The sequence below is a fragment of the Rhinatrema bivittatum genome, chromosome 9, assembly GCF_901001135.1.
Source record: "Rhinatrema bivittatum chromosome 9, aRhiBiv1.1, whole genome shotgun sequence".
Taxonomy (NCBI): domain Eukaryota; kingdom Metazoa; phylum Chordata; class Amphibia; order Gymnophiona; family Rhinatrematidae; genus Rhinatrema; species Rhinatrema bivittatum.
This window is the reverse complement of record NC_042623.1, coordinates 98,377,747-98,403,217: the sequence shown is the minus strand read 5'-3', so window position 1 is coordinate 98,403,217 and position 25,471 is coordinate 98,377,747. Positions and strand designations below refer to the sequence as shown.

Genomic DNA, 25,471 nt, shown 5'->3' with positions numbered 1-25,471 from the left:
AAAGAATCCTCCAATTCACCCATTCTGATTTCATAGGCAGCTACTAAGGTCTCTTGAGTCTGAACACTAGAATGCATATCAAATGAAAGCAAAGCCAATGATGAAACAGTGTGTTTGAGAGTGTGACTGAGACATAGTTATACTGGGCTACAAACTAGTCAGGAAGGACTGGGTAGGAAGGGAGGGAGGAGGTATGCAACTATACATATATAATATTATTAAAGCAACAGAACTGCAGGGCTTACAAGGTAAGGAGGTGGTATTGTGCGTTAATCTGGAAAGAGGGAATAGAACATTAATTATACATATATGGCATATATGGATATAAAATGGATTGAGATTTAATGAAGGATATTAAAAAATCACTATGAAAGCAGAGATGTTCTAGCTAGAGGATTTCAATTAGGGATGTGCATCGTTTTTCTCATGGATGAAAATATTGTACGATATTTTCTAATCCGTCAAGTATCGGGTTCTCCGAAAGCGATAGGAAAACTCCATGAAATTTTCGTGTGGTTTTATCGTTTTGGGGGGGGGGGGGGGAGGGGGAAGAAAAGTCACACAGAAAAAAAAACCCAAACCCATCCCGACCCTTTAAATCTAATTATTTAGAATACCCCACCCTCCTGACCCCCCAAAACTTTCCTAAAGTACCTGGTGGTCCAGCGGGGGTCCCGGGAGCGATCTCCTGCTCTCAGGCCGTCGGCTGCCACTAATCAAAATGGTGCCAATGGAGGACTTCTTGGCTGGAATACCTCTCATTAGAGAAGGAGGCAGAAAGGGACTGGTCTGAAGCTCTTTTGCCATTCTTTGAGCATTAACACCAGGATCGGCCCAAGGCCACGTCCCTGGAAGTGACATCAGCAAGAGGGTCGGAACGCCGAGATAAATTCGGGACAGGTGCGGCGTGCAGCCGAAGCCGTGCGCCAAAGGGGCGCACCTCTTGGTAAAAGTTATTTCTTATCTGCTCTTTTGAAATCGTATGGGCAGAAAAAAGAAAACGAAAGTTTGGACTTCCTCACTTGCAGTTCCTCAGGCTAAGGGACCAATGGACTATCATATAACAAGGCGGGTAAGTCAGACCACCCGTAATTCAATACCAGATATTTCCTTTTCATCTGGAGCATCAGGAAGTCCCAGCCAGCAGCTAGGATCTCAACCACATGTAGAAATGCCTGCCCCCCAACAACCAATTGCAACTCAAGGAGATATGGTTATAGCAAATCACGGTGATTCTTATTCCACAGGAGGTGGTGGTACAGAGGACTTGGGGGCTATAGGGGGTTCTGAACTACAGAAGATAGTTTCAGATCCCATAGCCCCCATAATATAACATTGGTTGATGTATGCTATCAATGAGATGCAAAAGGCCATGTTAGGTTTTATGATTCAGAGTAATAGTTCATCAATTGAAACTAAAAATGTAAGCCGATCGCACGTCCCCGTTAATCTTTCTGCTAGCTGATACCTGCTGAAGCCCGAAGCTTGCTCACAGTAATTTTCATTAAATCGCTGTACGCTGACGTCATCTAGGGGTGACTGGCTCCTGCATAAAAGCCAGCCCCCTTCAGCGTATCCCTCGAGGAGGAGCTAGGGAGATTAACTGCTAATTGTTTGTTGATTCTAAGCGACGGAGAGAGCGAGGTGAGCTCTTACCATAATCTTTCTGCTAGCTGATACCTGCTGAAGCCCGAAGCTTGCTCACAGTAATTTTCATTAAATCGCTGTACGCTGACGTCATCTAGGGGTGACTGGCTCCTGCATAAAAGCCAGCCCCCTTCAGCGTATCCCTCGAGGAGGAGCGAGGGAGATTAACTGCTAATTGTTTGTTGATTCTAAGCGACGGAGAGAGCGAGGTCCCATAATCTTTCTGCTAGCTGATACCTGCTGAAGCCCGAAGCTTGCTCACAGTAATTTTCATTAAATCGCTGTACGCTGACGTCATCTAGGGGTGACTGGCTCCTGCATAAAAGCCAGCCCCCTTCAGCGTATCCCTCGAGGAGGAGCGAGGGAGATTAACTGCTAATTGTTTGTTGATTCTAAGCGACGGAGAGAGCGAGGTGAGCTCTTACCATAATCTTTCTGCTAGCTGATACCTGCTGAAGCCCGAAGCTTGCTCACAGTAATTTTCATTAAATCGCTGTACGCTGACGTCATCTAGGGGTGACTGGCTCCTGCATAAAAGCCAGCCCCCTTCAGCGCATCGTCGCCGTCCCGGCGCATCGCCAACAGGGAGGGCGACTACGTTGGAATTGCATGTGGAAGAACAGATTTAAATTGAATTGATTACAACAAAATTGCCTTGAACTGTGAGTTAGAACTATTTATTTAAGTTTTTCTTTCTCCCTTGCTCTAAACCTCCATTTACCACTAGGAGTTAATAAATAAGGAAGGTGAAGTGTTGGAAGTTTTGAGAACTGTGAATATATTACCTATTATCTCATGCCTCATACTAAGAGGAAGGCTAGGATTAGGGAGATAATAACTTCATTTCCCAATCCTAAGCCTATCCAAACACAGATATCATCTTTCTACTCACCAGCATCTGTCATAGAGCCGGTGGATTTGGCCGCTGGGGATTCTGCCACGGAGCGGGTGGTAGAACCCATGACCGAAACATCTTTAACACCCGGCACCCCTAAGACTCCTCCTCCTCCACAGATATTTACTCCAAATAATGATTTACCTAATTCTTTTCTTGAATTAGAAGGAGAAGGAGACCTGGCCAAAGCGGGCCAAACTGGATCCATAATCTCAGAGGGTAATCAAGTGTGTATAGGAGAAACAGAAGAGATAACAATGAGCTCTATCTGGTCAGCTTTAAAATCGCTGGAGGCAGCTATAGTAAAATTGACACAATCCACTGAATTAACAAATCAACGTTTCATGAAAATTGAGACTGTGATATCAAAAATTGATGGTAAACAACAAGAAATGGACACGAGGATAAACAATTTACAGTGTAGTTCACAAAAAATTGCCAAAATAGAAATTGTGTATGATAAAAGGCTTGAGACAATTGAGAACTCATTGCGTTATGTGAACCTGAGAATTCTCAACTTCCCAAGACATGACATGATAACACCGAGAGATATGTTCAAAGAATATCTTAATGCTGTATTAAAAATGCCAGAGAATGCCATCCCTCCTATAACAAAAATATATTATGTGGAAAGAAAACAGAAAGGTGTGAATCATGAGAATAAGATTATAGAACCACAATTAAATATTTCAGAATTAATTGAGTCATCCTTAGAAACAGATATATTAACTAGAGCTACATTGTATGTATCCTTTGTATTTCCAGCTGATAGGGATGCAATACTTCGTATGTTCATGAGAAATAGGTCGGAGAAATTTCATGGGGCCCCCATATGGATTTATCCAGATTTATCTCGTCAAACACAGATAAGGAGGAAGAAATTCCTTGAAATGAAAAATTAGGTAGAACGTATGGGAGGGAAAATGTTTGTAAGGTTTCCGTGTAAATGTGAAGTTATGTGTCAAAATCAGAAATTTATTTTTTATGATATCACCCAACTGAGAGTTTTTTTGGATTCACGAGCCCAAGATGCTTCGGCTACGGGTTTAGTGGCATAAAAGGAATAGTAAGATGCTACCTTATTTTTTCAATTGTCAAGTTTCCTTAAATCCGCTTGATTTCCTCTGTTAAAAACTTCTAGTGGATTACTTGTTAAAATTATGTAGATACGAAATGTTTATTTCTTAAAGTTAATGATTGTTAATGAGTAAGATTTATTATTAATGTATCTTTGACTATTATTTTGTTTATTGAAAATAGCATAAATAAAAAAAAAAAAAAAAAAAAAGAAACTAAAAATGTATTAGATTCTCATGATACTAGGTTGAAACAAATAGAGGAAGTAAGTAGAACAGCTACTATACAGATAACAACTTTACAATCAACTAATAACTCCTTTATTAAAGATAGCTTAACTATTCATAGGCAGATGGAAAGTCTGGAGAATGAAAACAGAGTGAGGAATTTAAGGTTTTTGAATTTTCCTATCACCAGACTTCTATCTCCTAGTGAATTGTTAAAGAAATATTTAGTAGAAAATGTATCGATATCAACGATAGATGATAAATCTGTGTCAAAAATCTATTATGTATCTAATACTAGAATTAAGAGACAGGAGGGAGAGGAAGGAATGGACATTGTCCCAGCAAGAGTCTCCAAATTTAACTTCCTTTTTGGAATCCTCATTGAATGACATACCTCAAAGATCAACATTATTAGCCACTTTCTGCAGAGAAAGCGATAAGATACTAATTTTACAGAAATACTTTAAAAATAAGGAGTTCTTGTTTTGTGGACAGAGAGTCCAACTCTTCCCGGATGTATCACGCACTACGCAGCTTAGGAGAAAGCAATTCCAGAATTTAAAGTCTAGAGTTTTAATCCTAGGGGCAACATATTTCCTCAAGTTTCCTTGCAAGTGTATCGAGTGTTTCAGAGGAATAAATTTGTGTTTCAGGATCCCTCCCACCTGGAAGCGTTTTTGGAGGATAAAGAAAGAGGTTGAGATAAATGCTGCAGAAGTAGATTTTCCAGATATGTAAATTAAAATTTCATTTTTCCTTAGTTTAATTATATAGATGTCTCCTCCCATAAAGTGGACTAGAAAATTTCGATTTGGATTATTATTTCTTAAAAGTATGTATGTATAAATTTCTGATAACAAAATTTGTTCTTTGATTTTTCACATTGTAATTATGTTTAAAAATCTTAAACTATAAATAAATTTAAAAAAATGGTGCGATGGCCCTTTGCCCTTACCATGTGACAGGAGCTATTGTGCCATTGGCCCGGTGCCAATCACACGGTAGGAGCAATGGATGGCCAACAGCCCGAGAAGCAGGAGATCGCTCCCGGGGCACCCGCTAGACCACCAGGTACTTTAGGAAGTTTGGGGGGGGGGGGTCGGGAGGGTGGGGGATTCTAAATAATTAGATTTAAAGGGTCAGGGTGGGGTGTTTTTTTTTTTGGTTTGGGACACCAAAAAAAAAAGCGGTCAGAACCACGGGAAATGAAGATTTCCCACCGTTCTAGAAACATGATATCGGAAATTATTCTGGAACTGATTCACATCTCTAATTTCAATCTGCTGGATGTTGTTTGGGACATCTCAGCTGTGCTACCTTCTTGAAGCAGGGAAATTTATAAGGAAAATTTTCTGTCAACTGGCAACGGAACACACAACAACTCTGAAGTTGTAGATAATGTTCATCTGGGATCCAGGGAACATTGGATGGTGTTGTTTTGTACTAGAGCATGGGAGATGATGGTTCATTCAAAGGCGAGGGTCCTAGATTTCTGGAAAACTAATTTTATTAAAATAAAAGAGTACCTCATGGAATCATTATCTGACTGGGAAAATGTTGGGGAAGTAGAAGTGTGAAAACTAAAAAGAGATAAGGACAACTAACATTTTGTTAGGAAAATAAATCGAAAAACATAGTGGCCCTCTTTTCCTCTTTCTTTTAAAGTAGCAGCTGAAAAGGTAAGGGAGAAAGGTTTAACATTCATAAACTACAATTAATAAGAGAAAGTGGAAAACAGGTAACAATTATCTGGAAAAAGCTAAGAGAAAAGTTAAAGTGGTCAGGAATGCAAAAATTCAAATGGAAGAAAAAAATAGCAAATATGGTAAAATTGGCAGGGGAGACTTTTTTTTTTTTAAAGATATTTTAGTGATAGAAGGAAGTGCAAAAGTGGCACTGTGAGACTCAGGCATTCACGGAGCAGGATGCCAGTGGCCAGTGGTTGGTGTTCCACCTTCACAGAGCGGAAGGATGGAGGGCTGCCATCTCCCAATTAAAAAAAGAAAAAAAAAAACAAACAAAAAAAAAAAACAGGGATGGTTCATGGGCTATAGGTATTACCATTATTAGGCTTATTCAATTACCAATTATTAGGCTTTTCAATATTTGATGATAGTTAATGTGACCTTTCAAGGCATACTTCACTTTCAATGCATATCCAGCATAGCTCCCTGCTTCAACGGCAGGGGAGAAGAAAAACTGATACTTCACGCATATCTCTGCTTCAACGGCAGAGCGCTATGCTGCCACTTACCCAACTAATCAAACTTAACATTTCACTTGGAAGCAGCTCCATCACTGCTCTCTACATTAATAGTGGGGGTGAAAGGGAATAGAACCTAAGGTACTAAGCCAAAAGAAACAGATAAGTATGAGAAAAAAAGAAGTATGAAGCTTGCTGGGCAGACTGGATGGACCGATTGGTCTTCTTCTGCCGTCATTTCTATGTTTCTATGTAAGAGAGAAATATAGAGAGGCTAATGAGGGAAAAGCCAAAATTGTGTAACAAATATTTTCTGTTTGGTGCTCACCTTGGAAGGGCCAGAAGCAGGTCAACATAAAGTAAACACAAATAAGGACTGGAAAGTGAGGTGAACCTCAATCTATTTTCAGAAAACAAAGAGTTCGTGAAGCGCTATCCAAAATGACAGGGTCATTCTTTATTCTGCCAGGGTCATTCTTTATTCTGCGATGTGACGGTATTGTGGTGGTATTATTCTAATAAGGGGAAGGGGAGGAGTGTGGGTGTGGTTTGGGCAGAGTTATCTCCCGGCAGCGCTGCAGGCGATAATGTTTTTTGCATTACTGCCAGCAGCACCACGGGAAATAACTACACCGTTTCCCGTGGCGCTATGGGAGCGATAGTGTGCGGCACAGCTGTACCGCCGCGATGTGACTGGCTGCCCACTATCACCCCCCTTCCCTTTTTTTTGCACCTCATCATTCTGCTATAACTATAGAAGAATGATGAATATAGGAGTAGATTAGATAAGATGAATGGGCCAGATGGGATATTAAGGGAACTTAGAGAAGTCCTGGCAGCTCTGCTGGATGACCTTTTCAGTGCTTCCACAGAGTTGGAAGTAGTTCTGAAGGACTGGAGATGGGTGGATGTGGTTCCTATTTATAAAAATGAAAATAAGGAAGAGGTTGGGAACTACAGGCCAGTTAGTCTGACCTCTGTGGTATGCAAACTAATGGAATCACTGCTAAACAGGAGGATAGTGCAGTTTCTAAAATCCAATGGACTGCAAGATTCAAGGCATCATGGTTTTACCAGAGGTAGATTTTGTGACAAATCTAATCAACTTATTTGATTGGGTGACCAGAGCGTTTGATTAATAGAGTGCTGGATGTAGTGTACTTGGATTTCAGTAAGGCCTTTGACACAGGTCTACATAGCTGACATAAATAGAGTGTCCTTGGTATGGGATCTAGAGTGAATGACTGGGTGAATGGGAGGTGACTAAGGGTAGTAGTAAATAGAAATTACTCTGAGGAGTGAGGTGTTACTAGAAGTGGGCCTCAGGGATTGGTCCTTGGACCAGTACTTTTCAACATTTTCATAGAAAGATTGTCTAGAAAGGTTTGTCTTTTTTCCAATGATACAAAAATCTGCAACAGGATAGATAGCCTGGACAGGGTGGAAAACATGAGGAAGGATCTAGCAAAACTCAAGAAATGGTCTAGGATCTGGCAGCTAATATTTAATGCTAAAAAAAATGCAGAGTAATGCATTTAGGTTGCAAAAACCCAAGGGTGAGTGGATATGAAATTTTGCTAATACCAACTTTTAAAAACAATGGAATACATAACTTGTTCCTCTGAAGTTTACAACAGGGAAAAGAAGTTACTTTAAAAATATATGCTTCTCAAACTAGTTTTTCAGACTCCCAAAAACTGTTATTAATTCTGTACTATGTTGCAAATATTTGTGATTCTAGTTTATTTTTATTATAGTACACAGTATGCACAGAGTTATGTAAAAGGTAAACAAAGCAAAGTAAAGTAAATGCAGAGCTATGCTGTACAAACATTTGATCAAGCAGGTAAAAGTGATGGTGGAAGTTAAGAATAAAGGAGAGACAGCATGATTCTCTAGAGCAGTGGTTCTCAACCTTTTTTTGGCTGGGACAAACCTGACAGATGGTTCTCACATGCGTGACACACTGAACTTGTGACCATCACGGGGCTAATATAAACATGAACTCTGCATCCACAGGAATCCCCTCAACCCCCAAGCAATGAGTGCAGAGCAGATCTAGGGCATTACCCTGTACAACTTGCCATACAAAAAAGATTCTGGTTCTGATGACATCTCTGTAAAAGCAAAACAAACTCCCTTTACTACCAGGCTGTTGCAACCGTCCCTTCCTGACGGCTTCACTCTGCCTATATTTCTTTCTTTGCACCTCCTCTCGCTATGAATTGACGCCTGGCTGCTGCGGCGTCTGCTTGCTGTCCTCTCTGGCATCCCCAGACCGGCTTGGGCGCTGCCTCCCGCCATGCTCCGCTGGTACCTTAGGGTGCGTGCGCCGCGCGGCCCTCACTCTTATTTCCTACTTGGCGCGAACCTCAGGGGCGTCCCCCTGTGATGGCGTCATGCTGCCTGGATATTTAAAGCCTACAATGTTTGCTAGCCTTTGAGTTAGCAAGGGTGATTCTTACGGATGGGATTTGCTCTCCGTACCCAGCTACTCTGCCTCTCCAATCTTCCATTGGACTCTTAACGCTAACAAGGTACCCACTCCTCGGGGGCCTCACTTGCTTTTCAGGTCGCTATCAGGAAACCGGTCCTCGCTCCTCGAGAGCCCAAGTTCCCTGACTCGCTGCCTGCTCCTACCTTCTCCTCTGCCTGGAAGGATTCGCTATCTTCAACACCAGTGAGTACTACCATCTTCACCTCAGAGCTGTTCCCTGGAACCAGGTACTCGCTCCTCGGGGGCCTGCGCTCCTCGAGGGCCTGCCTCCGTTTCAGCCCTAATGCCATCTCCTTCGTGGAACCGCTGTGTGAGTACATTACCTTCATGCTCTCAGGGATCAGGTACTCGCTCCTCGAGGGCCTGCTCTCCCTATCCTGGGGTTCTCCATACTGGGGGGCTTTGTGCATATTCCTCTGTACTCAGTATTCTCAGTTCTTTCCACTACAGCACTGCTACCGGAGGAGTCGCTTTTCCAGCGCCTGAGGGATACTAGCCCAGCCGGTCTACTTCTGCTCACCACTGCCACCTCTGGTGGCTTCACCACATTGTCTAATAAAAGATCAATCTCTGTGTTCGTGTGTCCTAAGCTCAGCCTGACCTGTGGCCCCTCACGGGACTTCCCCCCGTGGGCGTGGTCAGCTGCCAGAGTGTCCAAGGGTTCACCCAAACCTCACTAATTATAACACAGGCACAATAGCCTTCCTTATGAAAAGACAGTAATTTACCACTAATGCATATCCTATAGAGAAAACACAACACATAAGATTGATACAAATTCCTACATGCTAGTAAAATACCTCACCTCAGTCACACACCCAGAACTGACCTTTATCAAATACAGAAAAACCACAAATTATAAATATGGAGACAGAAACTGGAATGGAAAACCAAAAAAGCCACTCTGCTTGCAGTGCTAACCTGGAGAAATGGAAAGAGAAATATAGCACCTAACAGACTCTCAGGATTTGCAATAATGCACACAAAGTAACCCGCACAAAGTTACACCTGTATTATGGAACACACTCAAATAGTAACAACCCTATCTAAGAAATACAACTATTAAAACAGGCCCTAAACACTAATACATTTCCTGTTGGGAAAACAGAATAAGCCAAGCTGCTATAGAGCCCCATACAGAAATAATTGTAAAGCTATACTAAAAATGTTACACAACAGCTGCTGAACAGAATAATATCCAACAATTAAAAACTCATAAAAATTATTAAAACATGTCCAAATATCAATAAAATATTTCAAAACAGCAGACATCACATAATACCCAATAATTAAAATGGCAGTCGATCCGATACAATATATGGAGCTTGTTGGACTAAGTGTGTGCCACTGTTGCCAGAGAGTGTTCAAGCTGGTTTAAGGGAGAGTGGTTATACTAATGATTGGATACAATCCATGGTCTCTGGGGGAAAGGGGGGGAAGGGGAGGGACAAGGGGGGGAGTGGAGGGCTGGGGTGACTGGAGTGCGAGTGGGGATGGGGGGGTGGGGGTGGGGTATACAAAGGAAAAATTTGATGGGAAGGAAATCACCTGCTGGCTTTTCGTTAGTCACTACTGCCTTGGAATGTTACTATATTGTTGCTGTTTCCTAGATGTCTGGGACTGGTTTTTGTTCTGTAAATGTTCTAGCTGGTTGGTCGTGTTTTCTTGCCAATAAAAATTATTTTGAAAAAAAAAAAATGGCAGTCAATCAAGAAAAATAAATTTAAAAAGCCACCTTTACTTACCCTCTCCAGCAACTCTCCTACTCCTTTCCCTTCCAGGCCAATAGCACTCACCAGAAGCAACAATGGCTGCTGAAGCTTTGTCCTTACAGTCCTCTTCCTTAGTGCCCACACACACACACCCAATTAGACCCCACGACCAGTCTCGGTCTCTCTCATCTTCCTGACCAGTCTCTCTCTCACATACGTACACTAGTCATTTTCTAGACCAGTCTCGCTCTCTCTCACACAGAAACACATCACCTCCCTGACCAGTCTCTCTCTCTCTCAATCACACTCATGCTCTCTTATATAAAGCTCTCAATCACACACAAATGCTCTCGCACCCATGCACACCAGCTCTCATCCAGGCACCGATTCACACCCACAAGCTCTCACCCAGGCTTCCATTCACACCCACACACACAAGCTCTCACCCAGGCTTCCATTCACACCCACACACACAAACTCTCACCCAAGCACCCACTCACACCAGCTCTCATCCTGGCACCCATTCAAACCCACACCCATAAGCTCTCACCCAGGCACCCACACACACAAGCTCTCATCCATTCACACCCACAGACACAAGCCTTCACCCATGTATCCATTCACACCCACAGACACAAGCTCTCACTTAGGCACCCATTCATACCCACAAACACAAGCTCTCACCCAGGCACACATTCTCACCCACACACACACACACAAACTCTCACGAAAAACTTCTTCTTCCTTCACTGCAGGGATGGGCTCCAGTTCTGCCACAGCTTTACTCCGGCGGGCCTTCTTTTTTTGCCACTGCAGGGATGGGCTCCAGTTCCGCCACGGCTTTACTCCGGTGGGCCTTCCTTTTTCGCTGCCACAGGGATGGGCTCCCGTGGTGACCTCAGTTGGGGTTGGGTTTCCTCTTCGCCGCCACAGGGATGGGCTCCCTTGGCAGCCTTGCTTCATCGGGGTTTGACAATGCCATTCCTCCCACCCGACCCCCCGGCTATGCGATGCCTGCCTCACCGGCCAATCAAAGTTTTCCTCCCTTTTTCCTACTCCCACTAGCAGGTAGAAGGGAGGCGGCTTCCGATTGGCCTGCACAGGGGCAGGCAGAATGAAGGAGGCTTACAATTGGCCAGTGGGGGCTGGAAAAAGGGGGAAGGAAAGTACAACGGGGCAGTGGGATACTGGGAGACGCGACACACTTGCCAGTGTTTGGTGACACACTGGTTTGTCGCAACACACTGGTTGAGAAGCGCTGCTGTAGAGTACTTGGCATCCAGGTTCTTAACCACTGTCCAATTAGGGCCAGTTGGGCCTGGGCATGCCAAGAAAATGGTGCACTCAGGCCTGGGAAGGGAAGGGAAGTTTGCTTGCACTAATGTCCAGCCAATGAATGATGAAGAGGGCAAGGGAAATGCAAAGGGTTGAAAAAATAAAAGGCAAACAAAATATAAAAGGAAGGAGAATTGCATGTTCATATCTTGGTATTCGCACAACTATCCAAAAGCTGCAATGTTCTAGAGCATGCTGAATGCTTTCCTCATTCTTAGGATTTGTTTTCAAGCAACATTTATGGGCCTTTGCCTGAAATTACCTTATGCACAATGAGTTCATGAGTTCCATCCGGCAATGTCCTGCCATCTTCTTGCATCAGGGGCACAAAAGAAAATCCAAATAGCTTCTTTTCACCTTTTTCTTTCGCTATTAATAGAAAAGCATGAATAGAAAGACAAAGGAGATGCAAGTGAAAAAGCGCACATTTTTTAAGCATTTTAATCAGGTTCTTGCCTCTGGTGACAACTTTAGCTCTGATTCTGAGATGTAAAGATTAGCCATTCTATCCTCTCCTTGCAAAGCTTTTATCATTCATCTAAGGAAAGAAAACATTTGCAGTTCAACACAGCCTAAATGGTTTTCAAATCTGTGATGTTATGAAGCAAAGGATAGTTTTATATCTTTTTGAGATGAAAACCTATTATTTTGTTGAGAATTTAGAGCTCATGAAAAAGCACTGGAAATTAAAATCCTGCATTCATCCACAGAATGGATATGACAATGACAGTGGCAACATAAACACTCTACATTGAGTTGCTCAAGTCCTTCAGCAAGATAATTTAGTCTCTGTTGCAGTCTCTTACTAGTCCCTGAGAGTTGAGGTTTAGCTGAAAATATTTAGTTGAAAATATCTTGGTTTTTTTCAATGGGAAAAACAAAGTAAAACTTTAGCACAACCGAAGCAAACTTTTCATCAATACCAACAGAGAGAGGTTGGGAGCGTAACACAAATCTTCCATATGCAACAATAAAGAAGATTTTTTTGTCCTTCTAAAATGGTAAAACTTGTATAATACACTGACACTATAACCTGTCAATGAAGTCTCTCTCTAAGAAAGTTTTGCTGTAACTGAGGGGAATGAACTACTAATAGAAAAGCAAATATTTAATTCAATGAGAAACTAATGCAATCACACCACAATCCATCTCCAGTATAGTTGGAGTCTAGAATCCCTAGGATCCAACATGAGCAAATTTCACTGTGGTTTGCTGAATAATGTGAGGCACCCACTGACAACCTGTAAATCTTTTTCCCACTGCACATCTATCTCCATCACAAAAACACTAAAGACAATGATTTTGTACAACTATCATGACTTGTAATCACGGCTTTACAGTGGCCCACTGATGGAAATACAAGATGTTACATTTTAGCTGTGAGGTGCACTTACTGAAATAATATTTTAATGTCTCAAAAATATTAGGGGCTGTAGATGAGCATAGTTGTGCATCTCTATATGAGAATGTAATGTCATTCCCCCAGAGCTGTTGGGGGTGGAGCCACCGTTACAGATTTAAGGGCATGGGACCAGCAGCGGAAAACAAATGAGATGTTGATAGGGCTGGTGGGGGATTTCACAGACTGCCATCAACGAGAAGAAGTGGACAATGTGAGGGGAGGGTGGCGGTGCCACGAGCTGGCCTCAGAAATGCTGGTAGGGTTGCCTAAGCCCCACCAGTCAAAGAAGGCGGCCTGACTTGGGGGTGGGGGATGAAGCAGGAACAAGGAGTAAGAGGAAATAAGAGAGTGTTAGGTTGAATGGGAGGGACAAGGGCAGTAAGGAGTACTAAAATGAGATGGGATATGAGGGGGCTAGGAAGGACTGAGTGAGAGGAGAGGAAGGATGTGAGAATACAAGAGTGCTAAGGGGACAAGAAAGCAGGTACACACACCCGCACTTCACTCCCCACCCCCAAGCGCACACATCAACCCCTCCTTACACACACATCCCATCAACCAACCCCACTGTACACACACACACACACACACACGGCCCCACCACCAACCCCTCCACATACCCCCCACACACCCCAACACCAAGCTCCCCACACCCATACCTCTTCCACCAAAGCCCCACATACACATACCTCCCACACAGATACACATACACACAGCATCACCAAGCCCCCATATACACACAGACCTTCCACCACCAGCCTTCTCTACACACACATATACCCTAGCACCGGTATACACACCCCATACCACCAATGTCCCCACACAGAGATCCACAACCCAGCAATCCTCCTACATATCAACCATCCCACCACCAACCCCCTCACACACACACACACACACATACCTCACAGCATCACCACCCCCACATACACACCCACATACCCCACCACCAACCCTCCCCCACACTCATGTCCCACCATCAACCCATCCCCAACATATATACCCACATCCCACACACCACTACCACCTCTGTGCCACACAGAGATGCTCACACCAGTACACACAAACAACCCTCACACATACACACACACACACACTTCCATACCATTACCCCCTCACATACACACACACAAATGTATGGAGTGGGGGGGGAAGACAGCTACAAAGTGGAGAGTGTGAGGGGGGAAGGAGATGACATGCAGCCACACACACACACACACACACACACACTTCACTTAAGCAAACAGCTCCTTCCTCCTCCCCATACACACATTCCCAATTCAGCACCAGTTCCCTCCTTCTCCCGTCATGCCACACTTGCACATCCGGCCTGCAGCACCAGCTCCCCCTTCCTTCCCTCCCACACAGAAACCTCACCTACAGCACCAGTTATCCCCCTCTTCCATGGGTGGTGGTTGGGGGGGTGGGGGGGGGAACAACATGGAAAGTGAAGCACACATTCATACACACACAGATGGGAAGGAGGAGATGTCTACAAAGTGGAAATTACAAGGGGGGGGGAGTGTGCACAAACCCTATTCCACACCACCACTCACCCCATCACTGCCAACACTACTTCCCTTGACTCCCCTCCCCACAAATCCCAGTCCTACCCCCACACATGACACAGAGGTGAGGAGTGGGGGACAGTACCCACATCCATATACACACTGGAAGGGGAGAGCGATAAGACCTACAAAGTGGAGAATGAAAGGTGGAGTTGGGGCTCATGTGGAGAGTGCACAGAGGGAAAAGTGTGTAACGCACACCCTTACCTCCCCCCACCCTCCAAACAAGGGTTCAGAGACAGGGACAAAGTGGAGAGTGTAAGGGAGGGGACAGTGCCACCAGCCATATGTATGTACACCACCCACTCACCTGCTACTCCACATACAAACCACTTCTGCACACATTCTGACAGGGCTAGCAAGTAAAATGAGCAGGAGCACAACCCCAAGTATAAAAATGTAAGACCTGATTTCAGTGAAATAATTTGATATGCATGAAAGAATTAACTTTTTATTCAGACTGGCTGAAGATGAGCTGGGAAAAAAACCAACCCAAACACTCTGTTGGGCTCTGTTCATCGAAAAAAAATGTATACAAGGCAAATGAAGCAATTCCTTCATGCTATTCAAAATTAGCAAGGCCTTGGTTGGAGAACTGTGTCCAGTCCCGAGTCCTATAGTGCAAAGATGGTGTAGAGGCTGAAGAAAATCAAGAGGAGCACAATACACAGGGGCAGCGGAACGCCCTCCTGGATGGGGATGGGGGAGGGATCCAAGCTCCACCCCCCAAGCTCTGCCTACCTTTCCACTGTTTGTCATTCTCTTACATACATTCTTCACATAAATCAAAGAGTATAATTACTCATTCCCAGACAAAATAAATGCTTGATGCTAAAAAACCAGACAGCTTTAAAGGAGAAAATGCTAATAGAAATATCAGTACTAAGTGACTATTCTGTACCGTATGGCGAGATCATCATCAAGTGCCAAGAGCGAAGGCTGTTATGTTAAACAGCAGCTCCCCACAAGAAAAACAACAAAGGCTCGGCAGTGCCCGCATAGGGGCCAATGCAATACAGTGCGCTCAGCAGAGTGCACTGTATAACCTGCAGTCAGTTGTGGGTTGAACTGGCGCTAATGAATCCCTAATGCAATAAGGGGATTAGCTCCTATTTCAATGCACGTCCGCTAATCATGTGCAAATGAATGTGATCGAGGCTATTAGCATTCACTCCAGATGCAAAAAAAAAAAAAATTGTGCGTCTAGGACGCACATCTAGCCCTCAGAAAAGCAGAAAAAACTGTTTTTCTGTACCGCCTCCTACTTAATATCCTTGCGATATTAAGTAGGAGGAAAAGTGAAACTAAATAAAGTTAAAAAATAAGAGAAAAAACCCCCCCACTGGCAGTCGGGTGCAGGAAACAGATGCTCGAATGACAAGCGTCTCTTTCCTGAACCCCCCTGGCTGTGCAGCTCTGCGGTGTTTAGGGAAACCGATGCTGATCAGGTTTGCGTTAGCAAGGAGGCGCTAGGGGCGTGCAAGTAACCCTAGCACCTCCTTACTAATGCGACCCCTTAATTTAAATATTGCATGGTGCCCCCCCCCCCTTGGGAGCACCTGAGGCGCGTTAAAAAAGCGGACGCTAACTGTTCAGCACCGACTTTCTACGCAAATTGATTGCATCAGCCCCATAATATGGTATTATGTTGGAGCTGCTGAGCCTTTGTCATCTTTTTTTTTTTGTGGGAGGTGGGTTTGAAATAGGGGCAGGAGGTTGAGAAAGCAACAGGAGGAGGAGGAGGAGGAGTGGGAACAGGGAGAAGAGAATAATAGTTAGGACTGGGAGCAGGGAGAAGAGAGGAGGGAGGTGGAAGGGGCAGGATCGGAAAATGGATCAGAGCAAGAGCGAGTGGAGATGGGGGAGGGATGTGGGGGGAAAAAGGGGGATGGGGAGGGATGTCTGATGCTGAAGAGGGGAGATGGGAAGAGAGCAAAGAGTGGGGATAGGGAGCAAGGTGGGATGCTGAAGTAGAAGGGCAGTGGGGATATAGGTAGGGTGCTAATGAGAAAGAGGAAGGAGGTGAAGGGGAGTCAGGAGAAAGAGGAGAGGTCTGGGTGGCCTACCACAAAGAATAACAAAGGATCTGCAGCCCTAACATACAGGTCGATCCAGTAAAGTGTGCTCCGTCGGAGCGCACTGTCACTCTGCTCTGGACGCGTGTTTTCCCTTACCCCTTATTCAGTAAGGGGAGGAAAACACGCGGCCCACCCGCGGCACCTAATAGCGCCCTCAACATGCAAATGCATGTTGAGGGCCCTATTAGGTATTCCCGAGCGATCCAGTAAGTAAAATGTGCAGCCAAGCCGCACATTTTACTCTAAGAAATTAGCGCCGCCCAAAGGTCGGCGCTAATTTCTTCCGGCGCCAGGGAAGTGCACAGAAAAGCAGTAAAAACTGCTTTTCTGTGCACCCTCCGACTTAATATCATAGCGATATTAAGTCGGAGGTCCCCAAAAGTAAAAAAAAGTAAAAAAAAAAAAAAAAAAATTTTGAATTCGGCCCGCGGCTGTCGGGCCGAAAACCGGACGCTCAATTTTGCGGCGTCCGGTTTCCGAGCCCGTGGCTGTCAGCGGGCTCGAGAACCGACGCCGGCAAAATTGAGCGTCGGCTGTCAAACCCGCTGACAGCCGCCGCTCCAGGCCAAAAGGAGGCGCTAGGGACGCGCTAGTGTCCCTAGCGCCTCCTTTTCCTCGTTTGCACCGCGTCACCTAATTTAAATACTGGATCGCTCGCACCGGCGAGGGGCCGGTGCGCGCGCCGGGAGAGCGGGCGTTAGTCCGCTCTCCCACGGACTTTACTGGATCGGGCTGATTATATGGTCCTATGATGTTCCTGCCGTGCCTTTAATGCTTTTCTTGTATGGGGTAGGCAGGGGGAGGAGGCAGGAGTGAGAAGAAAGAGCAAGAGGAGGGGTTTGGGAACTGGGGCAAGAAGGAGGAGGGGGGACTGAAAATGATCCCCAGTTCACACCCTCCTGCACCACCTGAATCCCCTCAATTCACTGGTTAATATGATTTTGAAACAAAGAGCTCCTCCATGGTGTCCTCTCTCTCTTTCTTTCTTCTTTCCTCCCTCCTACCCTGCTGGGGGCGGGGCCTGAGTGTTGTGCTTTGAGCCACGTGGTTCAAAGTGCACTGTTCAAGCTCTGACTGCAGCAGAGGAGGAGGGAGGAAGCAACGGATGAGCTTTTATGTTTCAAAATAATATGAGACAGTGAGTGAGGATTGCGCCGTCCAGTGTCACCAATGTCTTCTTTTTCCGGGAAGGGTGGAAAGGAGAAGGGGGAAACACCAATGGTTGCTGGCTCAAATTTTGAGAGGACCATAGCTTCTGTGGCTCCCCCACCCTCCATTCTGACACCTATGACATCACAGATGATAATCTAATCTCTGAGAAAAGGCTGACAGAGCTGGGTTCTTTTAGCCAAGAAGAGAAATTTGAGAGACGACTTGATAGCAGTATTCGAACAGATAAGGGGCAGGGTTACAAACAGCATAATGATGAGCTGTTAGTCATCTCCAGAGAGGAAAGACCTCAAATCAGTGTGTTTAAACTGCAGGAAAAAGAGATTTAGGCTAGAGACATTAAAAGCAAGATATGACGGAGGGTAATAGAATATCTATCATTGGAAGTTTAAAAAAACAGATTAGAGAAGTATTTTTATGGGATGATGCAAGTAAAGCAGATCTAGTAGCAAGGGCATAGATCAAATGACCACTTGATGTCCCTTCCAGTTTTATAATATAGGAAATAAAGGCCAATAAACAACAAGAAAAAAAAGGTGATACCTCTTATGTGTATATATATACTATGGGAGATCACCTGCTTCTGTTTACATTGCTTCTTACATTTCTAGGGAAAAGAAGTGTGGTTGCTGTCCTTAGTCTATATGAATATGTGGAAATAAAGGTCCATAAATAAAATTATATATACATATATAGAATATAATTATTGATTTTTATATAATATAACACTATGGGGGTAATTTTCAAAAGGAGTTACATGCGTAAATGTAGCTACTATTGTAGCAATTTTCAAAAGCCATTTACTCAAGTAAAGTGCACTTATGTGAGTAAATCCTATAGACAAGTCAATGGCATATATTGTAGCAATTTTCAAAAACCCACTTACTCAAGTAAAGTGAATTTACTCCAGTAAACCTGGTTTTTACTCGAGTAAATGCTTTTTAAAATCAGGCCCTATGTGTATTATCAGCTGTTAGGTGTTTCAAAGTGCATGCTACAGTTGTAACAAAAGACCACCCTGCAATGCATTAGAAACAAGTCTTACTGGAACAGTGACGGAATTCAAAGCGGACATGTGCTCCCCGGAATATATCCACAGGAATTGGAAGTTTCAGCAGCTCAGCCCATCTGGGACTATTATTGTGATAAAGCACAAAGGAATGGAACTCGTTTGCTGGTGGCTCTCCAGAGCCAAATGAGATAAAATCCTGACAATGAAAAACAAAACACAGGTTAAACAAAACTAATTAATGCTAAATTTATTTAACACAAATTTTGTTATCACTTCCCACCAGATATTTAGTTGTCTGACATTTGTTTGCTGTTCCTTTAGTGATACAATCAAAATTCTGGCAGCTCCATATGTGCCTCGCTTTAGTTTGCAATGCCAAACATTTATAGCACTTTATACTATCCCACCGAGTGCTGTAAGTAGGTAAATAAGCTTCTGCACTGCACAAATATATTTTTCATACTAATAAATAGTTCTACGTGAGAAGAATGTATGGGAAAATGGTTTTCAGACCTATTTCTTGTCCCTAAGAATCAATCATTATATTTATTAATGCAGATCATGACTTGCAACTTAACTCATAGTGAAGTGATAAGCAGATCAGCAAGGCTATGTCCATGGTCAATAAAAACAAAGGGGAATGGTATCATTAAAAGTTCTGGAAATATTTTCCTTGCTCTGGGAATTGGCTTTCTCAGCCAATTGACTTATTGTGTTGACAGGGAAGCAAGAAACTAGCCCCCTCACCCTTAGTATTTTCTTGTTGCACCTTCTCTGGGCAATATTCTTGGGTAATATACCTCTAGCTACCCCGGGCTTGAGGCGAAGTCTATTCAAAAGCTGTACCTGTCCCTTGACTTGCTATGTTTCATCTTGCAGCAGTAGTTCTCTTCCTTTCCCTCTGGGCACCTGTAATGTGCCTACTTCAAAGGCCACTAGATATGAATACACATTTCCTGCATCGTAGTATAATGCAGCCAAGTCAGGCTGCAATTCAGTCCTCATCTATGCATTTCCCTTTTCCTTTAACAAAGGAATGGCAAGGAAGATGTGCGCCCTATCCTTCAAAGCCACAAAGGGTGTACAGAACATGCGAAAGCATTTTATTCTGTGATATTCTAAAGAACAATGGGTGCTTGAAAAATTTGTATGGGGTTTTTTTTTTTTTAATGATTTTATTTTGTAATTGTATGGCTGGTTATCTCTGATGTAAAGTATATTTGGTTTATGGTTCGTGGAGTTTTGTGCAATCCATTTTGTACAAGTTTTACCTTAAAAATGCAGACAATAAAAGAGTAAATTAAATTAAATAGTCAATAAAATTAAACTAAGCAACTACTGCTGATCAGGGAAAATGAAGTATTCATATAACAGTAAAATATATTTACCTTTAAACACTGGCCCCCAGTGTCCAAAACGCACATTGTCACTTCCACATTCCTGGCCACACTCTTTCCTCCTTTCTCAAATTCTCCTCTTTCTACAGTGATGTACAGATCATTCCTCATTTCACCTACGTAAGAACACAGAATCAAATAATTAGACAAACCAAACAGTGATTTAAAAATTCAGAACCTTCCAGGAGTGCCCTACAATCTACACAAGAATAATGGGGTTTCATCTCACTTCAACTTTTCAAAATAACCAATCAAATCATGTCGAGCTTGCCATGCATATTGCATAAAACACTTTTTGAAGACAAATATTAACATCTGAAACGTTATTACCCCTGTGTGTGTTAGTTTGTTTTTCCATTTCTTTGCAATTCGATAACCCTCAAGAGACTCTGTCAGAGTTATTTCTGCCTTCAAAGGCTGCACAACATCAGAAAAGCAATGAATGTTACTGGCCAGTTGTATGTCATGCATGCCACTGATAACTGTTGTGGCAATCCGATTTCGTTACCATCTCTGCCTGACTATGCTGAATTGCTAATTTACCTGTTAAAAAAAACAAACAACTTTTTAAACACTCACTGATAAAAACAATACTGCAGGCTGCACAGCAGTCTTAAGAAGGATACTCATACTGAAAACAATAAATCAGTAGAAAAAAAGTACGGGTAATGCCTTACAGCTACTCTCAGATTCAACCACCAGCACTTTACAGTAACCGAACTCTAGAGAAGTCCTCATATACAGCTTAAAGCTCAACACACATAACGAGTATTTATAGTAAGATGAAGAGCTCTTATAATTACTTTACGGATTTTTATAGTACAGCCTTTTTTTTTTTTTTTTAAAGAAATTGTTTTGGGTGGGGTGCAGAGGTAAGATTAGTGTGAACAACCAGACAATATTAAGTTGGTCTATTATTAGCTGGCAGCATCATGATGATTCCTCTAGGGCTCTGCAAGTATAAAGTGTTCATCTGTGCTTAAATTTGAGTGTGACACCGGATATTACCTACACTTTTTGATTAGTTAGTATAATAGCAGCCCCAGTTTGATTTCCTGTCATTGCATAAAGCTGCAAACCTGTGTCATGTTATTTCCTAGAGAGGAAGCTTCTTTCACACAAAACTCATCAGGTACCAAGGGATCAATGCAGAATTTGGGAAACAAGAGGAAGGAAGGAAACCTCAGCATGTGTTTCCTAAATCCACTGAATAACATGGCATGAGAGATGCCTTGTATAGCAGCTGAAGGCAACCCAGCATTTCGTATGACTTTTATTTGCCCTGACTGAACAGATAAAAAAAATCTCTTTTGTGAAGTATCACAAAAATATGAACGAGTGCAGAATGTGTATGCGTGTGGGGGAGGGGGCAATAATCAGCCCACAATTGTACTCAAGTAAACATTTTTTCCATTTAAATTGATTTGCTTATTGCCCTCAGTCTTTAATTTTCTCTACATAAAATAAACCCAACTTCCTTATCCTCATAGATCATATTATGCAGACATCTTATTTTAGGTGCTTTTTTTCCTGGACTTTTATTCCAAATTTCCACGTCCTCCCTGCAATACAGGCTGGGGTTGAAATTTGGGCATAACAGTCCAAGACCTAAACTAAAGGAGCCATGCAAGCACACATTTAAAAGGCTAGGTTCATTGCATGGCTGCCATGCCCCCAATTTCTTTTACAGTTTTGATAAGAAAGGAAAGAGGTGATGGAGGGTAGACAAACTAGCCGAGCTTGGCATTCCCTCCAAAGCCCTCCAATTAGAGAGGTAATAGTGTATGCAGGCAAAAAGCCAGGACAAAATGAAAACAGGCAGATAGTAATAATAATAATGAACAGTTTCATCATTCTTTTATATAAAAAGGCTGACATTTTTAATGAAATGAGACAAAGCAGAAAAAGAAAGCTTAACTGCCAACTTTAAACCAATACGGCACAACACAGGGGTGGCCAACTCCAGTCCTTGAAGAGCACGACCAGGCCAGGTTTTCAGGATGTCCATAATGAATATGCATGAGATAGACTGGCACACAATGACTGGCAGTGCATGTAAATCTATCTCCTGCATATTCATTGCGGACATCCTGAAAACCTGGCCTGTTTGTGGCTCTTGAGGATTGGAGATAGCAACTCCTGGCATAACACATCAGCGTCTCCCATCTTGACTCAGAAATGAAAGTTGAGAAGAGTGGGAAGCTAAGGGAGGTATGGAAGATGGGAAGGAAATGTATTTTTTAAAAAAAGCTGATGTCCACATTTTTTGAAAACAGACCAGGAGTTCCAGACAATGAATCTATACTTGAGATAAGGGGATAAAAAAAAAATGTCAGGAAACCAGCTGCATTATCTCCTATTCTCTTTCAGCTCCCCCCCTCCCTGGCTTGTTATCACCAATCAGGTGCGCCTAAAAGGCACAGGCGATGCCATGGCTAATCTCCTGCCATTTGTTAGATTCATTAGCTGGTGTTCTACTTTAATTTTCCTAGTCTTTCAAAAAAAAAATAGTATGGGGAAATATTTGCATTTCCTGTCTTCCGATCAGTCCCCTTATGGTAATTTATAGCAAGCTAGCAGCACTACAGTCTTAATCTACTAAAGGTATTTCAAACGCCTATATCGCTGACTAGCAGCATAGGAGCTGACATTACAGAGGCCTGATGTTACAGAATATTAGGTGGAGCCTGCAGATATTAACCTTTTATTATGTATACCAGCCCCATCTAGGTGAGAGCTGCAAAGCTACAATAGATAAGAGAGGAGGAAGAAGAAACAAGAGTGTATCTAGCACAGAACTTGAACAATTCATACAACTAGAGAGCCCCTTGCTGCATATATAACGACTCTCCTTCTACAGGTGTCATGGCAGTCTCATGGTAGAGGCTGCCCACAAGTATGCCAAGGCATCTGCAGACACCTCAATTCTCAACAGTTGATTCCAAAGGCTGTACATCAGTTTCAGAAAAAAATGAGCCAAAAGCATCATCCTCACACAGCGGGGGCTCTGTCAAGACAAGCATATATGGAGCAAAAGGAGAAATCAGTGCCTCTGGGATGACAGAGTGTTCAGCGTTAAGAACTTCCATAGTCTCAAGAGGCACTCCAGTGTTTAAAGATGAGTGGCCTCTCAGCTAATCAATATGGCAAACTCAGATCTATCAGGTCTGGTGATCTCAGTGTTGGAAGCAAGAACCCATTTTGGCCCAGGCCCATAAACTTTGGCAACACAAAGTCTTATTGAGTAGATCAATGGTTCTCAACTTTTTTCCCATTGTGAAATACCTGATGGACATAAGAACATAAGAAGAATCCTTCAAGCGCAGCATCCTGTTTCCAACAGTGGCCAATCCAAGTTACAAGCACTTGGTAAGTACCCAAACACTAATTAGATCCCATGCTACTGATGACTGTAATAGCAGTGGCTATTCCCATGTCAACATATTTAACAGCAGTTTATGGACTTATCCTCCAAGAACGTATCCCAACCTGTTTTAAACCTAGCTTCACTAACTGCACTAACCACATCCTCTGGCAACAAATTCCAGAGCTTAATTGTCCAATAAGTGATACATTTTCTCTACATAAGAACATAAGAACATGCCATACTGGGTCAGACCAAGGGTCCATCAAGCCCAGCATCCTGTTTCCAATCCAGGCCATAAGAAAATGGCAAGTACCCAAAAACTAAGTCTATCCCATGCTACTGTTGCTAATAATAGCAGGGGCTATTCTCTAAGTCAACTTAATTAATAGCAGATAATGGACTTCTCCTCCAAGAACTTATCCAATCCTTTTTTAAACACAGCTACACTAACTGCACTAACCACATTCTCTGGCAACAAATTCCAGAGTTTAATTTTGTGTTGAATGAAAAAGAACTTTTTCCGATTAGTTTTAAATGTGCCACATGCTAACTTCATGGAGTGCCCCCTATAACATGTTCTAGACCTCTCATGATCTTAAAGACCTCTATCATATCCCCCCCTCAGCCGTCTCATTTCCAAGCTGAAAAGTCCTAAACTCTAGTCTTTCCTCATAGGGGAGCTGTTCCATTCCCTTTATCATTTTAGTCGCCCTTCTCTGTACCTTCTCCATCGCAACTATATCTTTTTTGAGATGTGGCGACCAGAATTGTACACAGTATTCAAGGTGCGGGCTCACCATGGAGCGATACAGAGGCATTATGACATTTTCCGTTTTACAGCTATACCAGTGAATGATACAAATATTGTACAAGAATTAATGCCAGGTTCAGGCACGAATGCCTTGCACATTTGAAATATGACAGTCTAAAAATCTATGGATGCAAGTGGGAAAAACTAAGGGATTCACTTGAAAACTGCAGTTGTAGATAAGTGTGAAGACTGTATCAAAAGTCAAGGGAATTTCCAAGGAAGCAAGCAAAAACCCACTGGAGCTAATACACATGGATTTATGTGGACAAAGGTAAGTAGATTCTGTTAGTGGTAAACGATATATATCCTCAGGGATCTGCATTGGCTCCCAGTGAGCTTTAGAATCCTTCACAAATCCCTAACTATTATCCACAAAAGCATCCACCACCAGGTCCCCCTTGACCTGCAGTTTCCACTCAATATTCACACCTCAGCCAGACCCATTAGAGAAGCTTATAAGGGATCTCTACAAGCCCCCCCTATCAAAGTTGTTCACCGATCAACCATCAGAGAACGGGCCTTCTCTACAGCAGGACCTTCCATCTGGAACGCTATACCCCCGGACCTCAGACAGGAAACTTGTCTTCTGACTTTTAAAAAAAAACAAGACGTGGTTATTCAGACAAGCCTTCCCCTAACCCAGGCTAGCATTGACACACCTTAGTCCTGCCACATATCAGAGCAGATGTAGGCCTCTCTTACACCCTCATCTCCTCTGTTGTATTCTTCTTTGAGTTCTTCCCCTCCTCTGCTTTTATCATCTTCCCAGTTATATTCCCTTGTTTTATTGTAACTTTTTGCTCCTCTGGTTAATGTTATCGTTTTAATACTGCTGTTCCATGTATACCGGCCTGATTTGATTGTATCAAGAAGGTCGGTATAGAAAAGCTTTAAATAAATAAATAACTAAATAAATATTCACCATTCCCTTTCTAATAATTCCCAACATTCTGTTTGCTTTTTTGACTGTCGCAGCTCACTGAACCGATGATTTCAATGTGTTATCCACTATGATGCCTAGATCTCTTTCTTGGGTGGTAGCTTCTAATATGGAACCTAAAAATGGGCCGATA

General features: G+C 43.0%; 1 protein-coding gene across 5 annotated transcripts in view; it reads right to left on the bottom strand.

The window, feature by feature from the left end:
• Positions 1-25,471, bottom strand: part of DOCK4 (dedicator of cytokinesis 4) — a 939,215-nt gene that overhangs the window by 400,203 nt on the left and 513,541 nt on the right. For all 5 annotated transcript variants that reach the window (XM_029615608.1, XM_029615609.1, XM_029615610.1 and 2 more), the window contains exons 14-16: positions 20,212-20,336; positions 18,857-19,019; positions 11,856-11,962 (exon numbers count right to left, since the gene is read on the bottom strand). In XM_029615608.1, coding sequence (XP_029471468.1) covers positions 11,856-11,962; positions 18,857-19,019; positions 20,212-20,336 — 395 coding nt within the window. The remainder of the gene's footprint in view (positions 1-11,855; positions 11,963-18,856; positions 19,020-20,211; positions 20,337-25,471) is intronic.